The following is a 13088-nucleotide window of genomic DNA, read 5'->3' on the forward strand; positions in this document are numbered from 1 at the left end:
GGCATTCTGGGTAAAAGCAATCAAAACAAATGTGCTAGCCTAGCACTAGCAGGAGAAATGGCTTATAGCTTTTAGCAAAAGCCAAAAAGAAAATCTACAACCACTAAAATCTGAGGCTTCCATTTTGTTTACATTTAGTGAAGAAGGAAGTTGTGCTCAGTTTCTTCTTCAAAGGTTTTCGTGCCGTTTCCTTCAGTAGTTCTTGATGCAGCGCCCCCACAGGCGAGGAGGGGAACAGGTTTTCCAAACCACTAACCAAAAATATTATCCTGAAAAATGGCCATCATCCTGAAATTCAAGTGGCTAATGGAAAATTGTGTATTGATGATTTCGATGATGAAAAAATGTAATATTTGTTTTTGGTTTCTCAATTGGTGACTATATGTTGTTTTTAGGACTTAATTTTTGTTTTCAATTCAATTCAAATGTAAAGATTTGAATTGTACAATTTAATTGTACATTAAACATATTTTTTGTTTTTATTATTTAAAGCCATTTAATCTGCCATTTTGTTGCTGAAATGTGCTATACAAATAAACTTGATTGACTGATAGAATATTGAAGAGAAGCTTTAATGTTGCATATATACAAGCAAATAGGAATAAAACTGTATTCAATAAGCACATTTCTATGTTTACATCCAAATTTTAGAGATGTTTACAGTGATATGCTGCAGTATATGCACTGGAAAATGGTCAAGTATTTAAAATAATCTCTCATATGCCAAACAGTCACTCCATGTGACATTTTTGATGGATCAAAATTCAAGGTCAAAATGAAGATAAATCTTTAGCATTATTGTTCCATTTATTGCCACATTAATATACTTTCCTATAAAATATTATTTTTAAAAGTATTTGACAGTGGGACAGTCAGGACTCTGTTATTTGTCATCCTCCCCCATAAAGAATCGTTTCGTTTTGTTCGCTCTCCCCCGTCTCGCTCTCTCATCCATATGGTGGACTTCCTGTCTAGTTTAACCAAATTAGGTTAAACTGCGTTTCTTCCCTCGCCATCCTGTTTTTGTATCAACATATGTTAAGAACACCAACATAAACTTTATAGTGTATTACTAAATGAAGCACATATTTCATATAATCAAATTATCAAAGTAAATTTGAGATATTCCACTTTTTGTTCCGACTCCTCACAATTCAACTCCAAAAAGTTCATTAAAACATTATAAATTAGACCACAGGATCCAGTGTTGTTGTTGTTGTTGTTATTTTTGACATTCTATGCAATGGTTTATCATTTTACTGTGATTATTGACAGAGATCAAAAACGCAATAAAATCCTAAAACAAGAAAATGTGACGGCGCTGAAACAGCAGCGAGGTGTACTTGAGCGTTTTTGGTGACGTGAATTTTGATCCGGAAGCAAAATGAGGAACCCGGTTCTGACTCAGTCACGTGGTACATCTTCAAACGTCACATCCTGCCCCAACAGCAAAAGCCTCAATGCACGCTGCACAAAAACTCCTCCTGGTTTTCTCCTCACACGCTTCGAAGCCTCGGCACAGAAACAACGTCGCTAGTTTTAGGTAAATATCTGAGTTTTTAAAGTAAAAATATCTTCAGTTCCGCTTCAGAGAGATTTTATTAACGAGATGTTAACTCCTGCTGAAAAAACATTCACAGAGTTGGAAGAAATCAACATCAAGATGGAGGAAGAGATGGAGGATCAGCGCAGACTGCTGGATTTTACCCGGATACCGAGGATCATCTTACACCGGATAGGTACGAAACACCTTCACGTTTTACTGATGACATGAGGCGCGAAACGGACAAAAGCTGGAGGAAATACAGGAGACAGATGAAAGGAACACAGTAAATTTCGCAGTGTTAAAATTCATTGATTCTTTCAGAGCTAATACAACAACAGACTGAGTAAAACGCCACCTAGTGGTGGTGTAAATTTCCAGAGCGTATACACGTCGCGTCATTTCTGACAAGCTCCGCCCACCTCCTCAAACCAACAAGTCTAACCGTTGCATGGACGCCATTTTTCTCCTGCTTGAACAACTGTGGTAAGTTTCTTTTTATAAGATAATAATACAATTTGAATTGTTTTATAAGAATATTTTATTTGTTCCTCGGTATATGAGTGAGTTTTGATATCTTAATACTGAGTTTAATACGGCTAACCTGACCGAGTGAATGCCTAGCTTAAAATGTTTGTTTATTTATTTATTTATTTTAGAAATGCAACATAAATTCAGCAAAAAATGTCTGGGTTGAGAAAAAATAAGTCTCGCGTTGGCTGTACGGCTTTTCAGGTCAACAGTAATGCTAACCGTCCAGCTTTTGTTTTTTGTTTTTTTGCTAAGTAAATTTATATCGGCGTATATTGCGTTGGTGCCAGGAGTTTGCTAAACTAGCTATTAGCTGCTCTGCTCCTTTTTTACGTTAGTCCATATTTTATTCGCGTTGAGTATTTCTAACACAATTTGGTAGCTGGTAGTTTTACACAGGAAGCTATGCGGTGCTTGTAATGTTACTTCACATTGTTTATTCAAAAGTAATGTTCCAGAGTCTATGCACATGTAAGTATTAGAGCAACATAACCTCATAATTGTGGTTTAGACAAACATCTGTCTTTTTCTCTGTAACAGAGGACGTGACGGTTGTTGACAGTTCTGGGACTGAGTTGGATGAAGATGTGTCTGAGGATGTTGTTAAGGATCCCTCAGCTGGAGTCCTAACCATCAAATATGAAACTGGTTTGTTATATTTGTAATTCATGTTAGTATTTAATAAGCTTTCTATTTCATTGTAGTTAATGTTTTTTTGTCTTTCATCTGCTTCTCTTATGGTCAGACTTTGTCTCCATGGTGGAATTGCCTGAGGAATCTCAGCCAAGCTCATCTGATTCTGAAGAGACACTCATTCTTTCAGAGAGTCCTTCCGCTGAACGCCAGCGCCTGGACACAGAAGCTAAGCATGTAAGAATTGACTCTGAAAAATTAGCGCAAAACCAAAAAGTATTTTGTTTTAAATACTTTTTGGGGCGACTGTGGCTGGGGGGCGACTGTGGCTCTTTGGTAGAGTAGTCGTCTTGCGATCGGAAGGTTGTAGGTTCGATTCCAGCTTCCTCCTGCCACATGTCGATGTGCCTCTGGGCAAGGCACTTAACCCCAAATTGCCTACCGATCTGCGTATCGGTGTATAAATGTGTGCGTGTTTGTGAGTGCGACTGGGTGAATGTGACTCTAGTGTAAAGCGCTTTGAGTGGTCAAAAATGACTGGAAAAGCGCTATATAAGTTCAGTCCATTTACCATTTAAAAGCCTTTATCACTGTTTCCCCCAGGAAACCTGCTATACTCAGAAGGGGTGCTAGAACAGTTTTTGTGTTAAATGTTAAAAGTTACAAAAAAAATCAGAAGTGCAATAACAGCTTGTTAGGCCAAGGGGCAGGTGCAGAGATGGGGCAATTGGTTTGCACATTCTCACACCAAGTTCAGTGCGTCAAATCTAGCTTACTTCGTTTTTACTGTTACTGGTGCATAAAAAACCCTATTTAAAATGAACAAGCAAGTAAAATAAACAAATAAATCCTGGTGATCCACCAGTCTTATAATACACGCTGCTTTATTATCGCTTATATTTGAGAAGAGAATGTTTTTGTTTTTTTACTAACAATTGCTGCTTTGATGTGTATTTAATAAAAGTTAAAATGTTTTGTTGTTTGAAGTTGGTGGAATCCATTTTTAACAATAAACCTGGTGGCGAACGGATCATGAAGGAATATAATCGAAGCAAGAAAAATGGTTAACATACTGGCAGCTGACATGACAGAGAAGAATGGGTAATTTGTAAATAGGCTTTAGTTAGCTGTGTAGATGAAATGAAAGATTTTGTTAAATCCAGTGCATACCTTGGATAATATACCTTGACCATTTTAATTCACACATAGTTAAATGCTGTTTTCCCATATGTAGCATTGCAGCTATGGAATTGTAATTGTATTGTGTGTGTTTTTTTTCCACAGACAGGAACCAACATCCAAGAACATCTTGATGCCATCACGACGAGCACACAACCTTATCTCCTGGCTGTGGGACGGAGGAAGAAAGTAGCTCACCAGTTCTTCATCATCCTTGACAAAAATGCCATTGCTTGCAGGTCAACTTCCTCTCTTGGTGCTTTTGACAAACTGTTTAAGGCACATTACGTGTTTGCCACAACATACAACCCCATGCTGTGCAACATGTTTACGTTCATCCAGACCACTGTGTACAATATAGATGTAGGTAAAGTGAAAGAAAGTCCACGTGTGGCAGAAATTCGGGCTAGGTTGCTTCAGTAGTACTAGAACTAATCTGTTTGTCATTAAGTGTTTTATTTGTTAGGCAGAGTTAAGTTGCACAAATGCACTTGTTCAGTATATACAAGTAGTTAGTTCATGGTTACTTGGATGGAAAAACTCTTTGCCTTAAATGTACTCTGTCAAGTTTGAGCCATCTATTGTAATGGGATGTACATCATGTGATGTTACTGTGACGCTACCACAGTTAACAGTGGATCTTAAAATGTGCTTTATTTCAATAAATAAGTTGAATGCATTTCTGTGGTAACCTGGTTTTATTCAATTGTACATTTAACTCTACAAAAGTGTAAAAATAGCACTTCATATTTATTTGTGCAGAGTTGATCTTTCACAGCTATAGAGTAAATTATCAACCCAGTAGTGTGTCAGATCAACACTCATAGGAGTTATATGAGCCTCCAGTGTAAACCTTCAATGACTCAATGCAGTGTTGAAAAGCATGAGAATCCGAGTTGTTTTGTCACCATTATGGAGTAACTTATTAACTCTGATTAGAATCATATTTACTCTTATCAGAGTTATTTGACAAGGAGTGTTAAGTTTTATTAACACTGTACAGTGTTAGTGTTAAATTTTAACTATTTTTGAGTTAAATTGTACTCTGAAAATGGAACACTATGCAAAGAGTTAAATTGACACCAATTTCGATAAGGACCAAATAGACTCGAACACAGTGTTAAATTTAACTCTAAGTGTTTATTTAACACTACAAAATTTACTGTGAAACAATGTTTGAAACCGAATTAGGATGAATGTTTTACAGAATTGAATTAACTGATAAGACAGAAACAGAGCGCTGGTTGGACTTCGGGAGGTTCGGGAGAGCAGGTCGATTTCAAAAAATATTATTATTATTCCATAAAGTGCATCAGCATTTGCTGTAGCAGGCCGTTCTATTAATAAATGGGTTTACCAAACTTTCATTCTGTATATCTGACATTAGTTTCCAACTAGAAATGTTTAAACAATATAATTATGGTTTTGACCAGACAAAATATGTCTTTGAGATATATTTAATTACATCCTGACTAGAATAAATGACATCAGATTTACCATTAAGATGTATGGTGGTTTCAATTCAAGATATCGCTAGATCATCAGAATCAAACCTTCTAACTATTCCGAGTCAAAACTAAACAGGGTGAAGCAGCTTTTAGTTTTTATGCTCCAACACTCTGGAATAAGCTTCCTCCTCACTGTAAGACTGAGTTTATTTAAAACAAGGTTAAAAACCTTCTTATTTGTCGTTGCCTATTCTTAAATTTTTGGTTTTATTAACTATATTCAAAATTGTAATGTTTATTTTGTTTATTTTTAATCTGTTGTATGTTGTTTTTAACTTTTTTGTACAAGCACTTTGAATTGTCTTTGGCTGAAAGGTGCTATATAAATAAAGTTGCCTTTCCTTGCCTTGCCTGTAGTGTATTACTATCTGAAGCACATATTTCATATAATCAAATTATGACTAGTCAAAGTAAATTTGAGATATTCCACTTTTTCTTCCGACTACTCACAATTCAAACCCAAACGATAAGCAACACCATTGTTCTGTCTATGGGGTTTGCAGAGCTGAGAAACCAGCAGATAAACATTTTACAAGTAAATGGAGACACAAAGTCTCAGAGATTTATTTTTTTCTGGATCTGTGGCTTTTCTTGTCCTCACTGTCAGAATTTGAAAAGATCTGAGTTTCCCTGTATCAACAAAACATTTTATTAAAATGGGAATTATGATGGACAATACACAGTTTGAATATTTTTTTTGCTTCTTTTTGAGTTTCTATTGCCTCTCAAAGCAGCCCAAATGCTTAGAAAATAACCCAGCCGTTTTTGGCAATAAGTTAATGTTTTTTGGTGTCTGGAAAATAAGAGTGCACCAATAAATCGGCCCCGATTTCCTTAATTGTGGGGAATTGGTGATCAGCCAATACTTGAATGTGAAGCTGATCTTATCCACCAATGTTCTCTCTACCTTTGCAAAGGTCTAAAAATTAGCCACTGTCCCCTTTTGCTCTGCTGTGAGAGAAGTTTGACTGACTGCCGGCTTTGTGGAAGTTTAAATGCACCAACTATAAACTAATATCTTAGGAATATTTCTGCTCCGCCAGTGAAACGCTCAAAACAACAGAGACGCTTGCGGTCCGGCTTATTAACAATGGGGGGAAAAAGTTAAGCAATTTTTCTTTTTCTATTTTTCCTAAGAACATAAATCAGCAATGCTTAGCCTGGCGGGTAAAGGTAATACAGTGTGGGAAACTGAGCATAATATGTGTGGTGGTCACATGCAGAACTGATGGACCGGTTTGGAGTTGAGGTTGCAGTGCACAGCGGTCTCAACGTACAGCAGAGCGATGCTGAGGTGTGAAGGCCGATTGAGGTTCCAGTAACAAAGAACTGCTGCTAATGCAAAGGAGGATTGATATGGACTGAGTCGAGCTGCTGTGTGAATATCTGTCAGGGAGCCACTCAGTTAACATATTGGCATTTTGTTTGCTCACCTGGATGTCCAGGACATGTTTTGACTGACATCTAGTTCATTAGAAGAATCACTTTTGTTAAGTTATTTTTCCAAACTTACAGTTAAAGTGAGATATCTACATATGCGGGTTTTACAAAAAAACACAATCACATTTTTTCCTCATGATCAGAAGATAAATTGGACCTGAACTTAGAATTACCAAAATCATTTATTTGCTAAATGCCAGAAAACATAGGAAAAAATGTCCGTAATACGTTTTGACTGATTTTCACAAATAAAAATGTGTAACTTTAGAATAATCTAAGAAAAAGCTGATTAGATGCATCAAGGGATTTAAGTGAAAGGTTCATTGTTTGACTCGAAATTAAAAGTTTTTGTTTTGTGTTTTGGTCCAGATCTCCGACATTGTTCTGTGTGTGAAGACGACGGGATTTTCAATGAACTCAGCAACCAGGAGGGGAACTTCACTTTAAAACAAGAGGAACCAGAACCTCTGCAGATAAAACAGGAACCAGAACCTCTGGAGATAAAACAGGAGCAAGAAGAACCACAACATCAAGAGTACAAAGAGGAAGAGAAGCAACTCTGCATCAGTCAGGATGAAGAGCATCTTGTGCTGAAACAGGAGACTGATTACATTTTGGTGATTCCTTTTAATGTGCAAATAATCCACAATGAAACAGAACCACAGAGGAACCAACTCATCTCTCATGACTCTGCTGAGGATGAAAACCGGGATCAGGAAGGAAGCGATTCTGAAGAGCCAGGAAAAATAAGAGATGAGAAGCAGAAACGAAATGAAATATGTCAGAAAACCAAACAGCTGAAAAGCACAGCTGAGAGTTCAAAACAAAAAATACACAAGAAGGCTCATCCACACCAAAAATTATATCATTGTAAAATTTGTGATGAATCCTTTAATCAAGTAAATGTATTGACAACACACATGAGCACTCACATGGGCAAAAAGCCCTTCACATGTTCAATCTGTGGAAAATGTTATGGCCACAAGGCTGGTATAATTTATCATATGAAAGTTCACTCAGGTGAGAAGCCTTTCTCTTGTGGCACTTGTGGAAAAAGTTTCATAATCAAATGTAATTTAGTTAGTCACATGACAGTTCACACAGATGAGAGACCTTTCTCATGTGAGACCTGTGGAAAAGGCTTTCGATCCAAATCTCAGTTACTTTTTCACATGAAGATTCACACAGGCGAGAAGCCTTTCTCATGTGAGACCTGTGGGAAAGGCTTTCGAGCCAAATCTCAGTTACTTCTTCACATGAAGATTCACACAGATGAGAAGCCTTTCTCATGTGAGACCTGTGGGAAAGGCTTTCGATCCAAATCTCAGTTAGTTGTTCACATGAGGAGTCACACAGGTGAGAAGCCTTTTTCATGTACAAGCTGTGAAAAAAGGTTTACCAGTAAAGAAAATTTAACTGATCACATGAGGATTCACACAGGTCAGAAGCCTTTCTCATGTGGGACTTGTGGAAAACGTTTCTATCGACAATGCAGTCTAACTTGTCACATGAGAATTCATACAGGTGAGATGCCTTTCAAATGTACAAGCTGTGGAAAAAGCTTCAGAAACAGAAGTGGTTTATATCCTCACATGATGACGCATGCTAATGAGAAGCCTTATTCTTGTGGGACCTGTGGAAAAAGGTTCCGTCAAAAAGGCACTTTAACTAGTCACATGAGGACTCATACAGATGAAAGGCCTTTCTCATGTGGGACCTGTGGAAAACGTTACAAAAACAGAAACAGTTTAATTGGCCACATACAGACACATACTAGTGAGAAGCTTTTCTCTTGTGGGACCTGTGGAAAAGGGTTCCGTCAAAAAGAGTATTTAACTTCTCACATGTTGACTCATACTAGTGAGAAGCTTTTCTCTTGTGGGACCTGTGGAAAAAGGTTCCGTCAAAAAGGCACTTTAACTAGTCACATGAGGACTCATACAGATGAAAGGCCTTTCTCATGTGGGACCTGTGGAAAAAGTTACAAAAACAGAAACAGTTTAATTGGCCACATGTGGACTCATACAAGTGAGAAGCCATTTTCTTGTGGGACCTGTGGAAAAGGTTTCCATAAAAAAGGTCATTTAAATGATCATATGAGGACTCATACAGATGAAAGGCCTTTCTCTTGTGGGACATGTGGAAAAGGTTTCCACCAAAAAAACATTTTAACTTCTCACATGAGGATTCATACAGATGAGAAGGCATTTTCTTGTGGGTTTTGTGGGAAACGTTTCCGTTGGCAAAGCAATTTAACTGGTCACATGAGAATTCATACAGATGAGAAGCCATTCTTATGTGGGACTTGTGGAAAAGGTTTTCGTTGCCAAAGCAGTTTAACTGTTCACATGAAGACTCACACAGATCAGAAGCCTTTCTTATGTGGGACTTGTGGAAAAAGTTTCCGTTGGCAAAGCAGTTTAACTGGTCACATGAAGACTCATACAGGAGGATCAGAATAATCTGACCCTCAAGTACCAAAACACACTAACTCACAGCTTGGAAGCAGAGTAATTACAGCTGGGTAACATTTCTATAATGTAGCAGCTTGGAGAAGAAAACCAGTTGAAATAGGGCGTTTATCTAACAACCAAAACTTTCACTTTATTCTGTCAGTTTTATCTTTTCATTTAAAATGGTTTTTATCTTGAAGTAACAATAGATGTGAATGTTTTCAGATTTAGACTTGTAAAGCTGTTATTGTATGGCTATTCCTTATGCTTTGTTTTATTTCATTAATTTTGGTCAGAGGATGCATGTTAGCTGTAACTATATGAACTGTTGGCGTAGGTATATTTTTGGGCCTAAACAATTCCTCGAGTGATTTGAGTACCTCGATTATTAAAGTCCCTCGAGAAAAATGTATCTGCCTCTAAGGTTCATTAAATTGTATTTTATTATGTAATGCACGGTTTTCCGGCTGGGTCGTTATTTGCATTGCGCAGCGCTCTCACTTCCGCCTGAGTTGTGGACGAACGCGAACCTTAGCAGCATAAGGTCCAATTTTCAAGTTCAGCCTGGGAGGATTTTACTGATTCATGATAATGTCTGGGTTTTTGTGCATCGGGGGACCAATGAGCATACTTAAAATGTCGGGAGCGTTCCCTGGAGAACGGCAGCTGTTCTCCGGGAGCTGCTTGTTCAGAGCGACCAGCACGGCGGGATTATTTATACATGTGAGCAGATAGACTGAACACTGTGGGCGGCTGTGCTTTACACGAGTAGCTTTACGGACGAACCAGAAAATAAATTTCCTATCATCCCAGTCGCCACTAACGGGTGGCGTTGCATACCTGGTAGATGTTTGTGTGTGTGACGAACGACGGTGCCAAATCCCGTTGTTGTGCTGAACGTAAACTATAAATGTCTGGGCAATAATACATAAACCAAAAACCGGAGTATAGACATTTTTTATAAGTGTATTTGTGAGCCTGCCTCTTTATCATTAAAATGAATATAATTTCAGATTCTTGTATAACTTTTCTTCAGGTTAACTTGGAAAGTGAGTTATTATTGTTACAAGTTAATTTTCTAAACTACAGAAAAGTTATTGTTAGGGAAGTTCAAATGTGAAAAATTATACTGTTGATATGCAATAGTGATACTGCTGTTAGATTTACCAATGTTTTTTTTTTATCTGACTACTCGATAAATTGTAACAGTAGTCGATGGATTACTCGATTACTAAAATATTTGTTTACAACAGCCCTAGTATATTTTGATTACATTTTTCACTCTAAAGTTGAATCTAAATATATATTACTTTTTCATTAGTTTCTCGAGTTTTTGATTCAGGGAGAAAATACTGTTGATCACATGATGGCAACAATGCAGATGTTTCTACGTTTTGCTAAGTTGCGATAAAACCAAAGATGTTTTCCCTTTTTTTGTTAAAACATCTGCATCAACTTTATTCTCGCTAAGTTTACTGTAAATTGAAGTTGTATTTTATCCATGTGACTTTTTTAAAATCTATAAAACAGTATTTGTTTGAGAATTTTTTTATTATTTAGGATGTTAGAAAATGTATTGGTGATATAGATTCAATTTCAGATAGAAATGTGACTAGCAAAAACTGTTTCCATGCCATTCTTTTATAAAGTTTTTATAATAAAGTGTTTTTTAACCATTATTATGGGGTTTGTCTTTTTTCAGTTCAGTAGTGGATGTAAAAGTTCCTGCTTTTTGAGTCTTTTCTCTCATAATTTCTCCCAAGTATCTCTTTTTTTAACATAATTTATTTAAGAATATCCATTATTATGAATCCAGCATATATGCATCTATGTACATGTAGATGATCGTCGACTTCAGGAAGAACCGGCCCAGCCACGCTCCGCTGCTCATCAACAGCTCGGCTGTGGAGGTGGTCAGCAGCACCAAATTCCTGGGGGTGCACATCACTAACGACCTCACCTGGACTGGGAACACCACGTCTCTGGCCAAGAGGGCACAGAAACGCTTGTATTTCCTGCGGAGGATGAGAAGAGCACACCTGCCCCCGCCCATCCTCAAGACGTTCTACAGAAGCACCATAGAGAGCATTCTGACCAGCTGCCTCTCTGTGTGGTGTGGAGGCTGCAGCGCCTCCGACTGGAAGAACGTGAGGAGAGTGGTGCGGACAGCAGAGAGGATCATCGGGGCCCCCCTTCCCTCCATTCAGGACATTTCATCCCAGTGCTGCGTGTCCCGAGGCCGAAACATCATCAGTGACCCCTCACACCCCCACCATGGACTGTTCTCCCTGCTGCCCTCTGGAAAGAGGTTCCGCAGCATCCGGTGCAGGTCCACCAGGTTCCGAAACAGCTTTTTCCCACTTGCTATCAGCCTGCTGAACTCTTAACTGGACTGCACTTAAAATCTGGTCTCCACTTTATACCTTCCACATGTACAGAGCTAAATAACTTCCATTTTACTGTCAGTCCTGCACTTTATATTTATATCTATATTTTATATTGTATTTTATTTTATTCTGGAGTAACCTCATAGCATTGGAACCTCAAAACATTGTCCTGAGCCGTATGCAACGAAATTTCGTTCTGTATACACACTGTGCATGCAAAATAATAAAGTTAGTCTAAGTCTAAGTATGTACACATGGATAATACAGCAGCAAAGAAAAAAGGATTAGTGTCTCGACAAACATTTAATTTCCATTTCAGTCATTGATATCTCTCAGAAAAGTCCTCATGGGCTCACATGAATGGTAGGTGCATCGATCCAGCGTCTTCCATCAAAAAGAAGAGAAACATACAAACAGAGGGGACTGACGGCTTCTTATAAACCAAATCATATCGCAATTATGTTCAGGCCTTTGTTTCACCTGTGGTTGTTTTAAAGTTGGTATTGTATGGTTGGTATTCTAAACAAATGTCAATAAGAAAGAATCTGAATCGAAGGTACGTTTAAATGTACATGTTTGAGATTGAAAGCCATTGTGCAACAGTTTTCAGAAGAGTTAAATTTGAAGTCCAGTCCAGAACCGTTGCTTCAGCTCTGCGAGGATCAAGCAGATGTAGAAAATAATTCATCCCATGCAGTGCGCCATTTTATTATGTCTTTAATAACTACTTGTCCTTCATTGCTGTCATCAAATGCGATGTTACAGATTGACCAGCAGATGTCGCCCTATTCAAATTTACCAAATGCATAGAAACGCTGGAATCAATTCAACATAAGTGATACATAGAGAACCAGAAACAGCGATGCAAACAAAGATTTTCAGTAAGCAAATCTGCTAAAAACATTTTGTTAGTAAGAATCCTGAACCCTGAATGAGAATGATAACTAGGATATTTTAATAAGCTATGAAACTGTGTTGCCTTTTGCATGTTTTCACATCCAACTGTGGACTTTAAAGTTTCTTTTAAACGGAATAATTTCTGAAAAACATCTGAGGTGAAACAAAATTTGGTTTTGCTGTTGAATGTGTTAGTATCACCTAAATAATTACTCAGTACAGGTGGCTCAGTGTGTACATAACAAACATTAGAAATTATAACACAGGATCCACGGAGTTGATTTTTTTTTTTGACATTATAGATGATGAATAATCGCAAAAAGGCGCTCAGATAAATTACAAACACACATAATAAAATCCTAAAACAAGTAAATGCAACGCGGGTGAAGCAGCAGCGGTTTAGTGCCTTATCTATCCGGAAGCAAAGGATCCACATCCGGAATCAGTCACGTGGTACGGCCCTCTCGCCCGGCTTCAAACGTCACATCCTGCTCCATGAACACAAGATTCATGGAAA

General features: G+C 37.8%; 1 protein-coding gene across 1 annotated transcript; it reads left to right on the forward strand.

Moving 5' to 3' along the window:
* Window positions 1-1435: 1435 nt before the first annotated feature.
* Window positions 1436-10264, forward strand: LOC102235460 (oocyte zinc finger protein XlCOF6-like). The gene is made up of 3 exons (XM_023346952.1): window positions 1436-1543; window positions 1641-1739; window positions 7204-10264. The coding sequence occupies exons 2-3, from the start codon at window positions 1664-1666 to the stop codon at window positions 9294-9296; spliced, it is 2169 nt and encodes a 722-aa protein (XP_023202720.1). The 5' UTR covers window positions 1436-1543; window positions 1641-1663; the 3' UTR covers window positions 9297-10264.
* The last annotated feature ends 2824 nt before the right edge of the window (window positions 10265-13088 follow it).

This window comes from Xiphophorus maculatus, chromosome 14 (assembly GCF_002775205.1).
Source record: "Xiphophorus maculatus strain JP 163 A chromosome 14, X_maculatus-5.0-male, whole genome shotgun sequence".
NCBI classification, from domain to species: Eukaryota; Metazoa; Chordata; class Actinopteri; order Cyprinodontiformes; family Poeciliidae; genus Xiphophorus; species Xiphophorus maculatus.

What these genes read in the sequence shown, in the direction of transcription:
- LOC102235460 (XM_023346952.1), top strand. Translation starts at nt 1,664, where the DNA reads ATGGAGGAAGAGATGGAGGATCAGCGCAGACTGCTGGATTTTACCCGG. An exon ending in GATCATCTTACACCGGATAG is followed by an intron (nt 1,740 to 7,203) that starts GTACGAAACACC and finishes GTTTTGGTCCAG; the next exon opens with ATCTCCGACATTGTTCTGTG.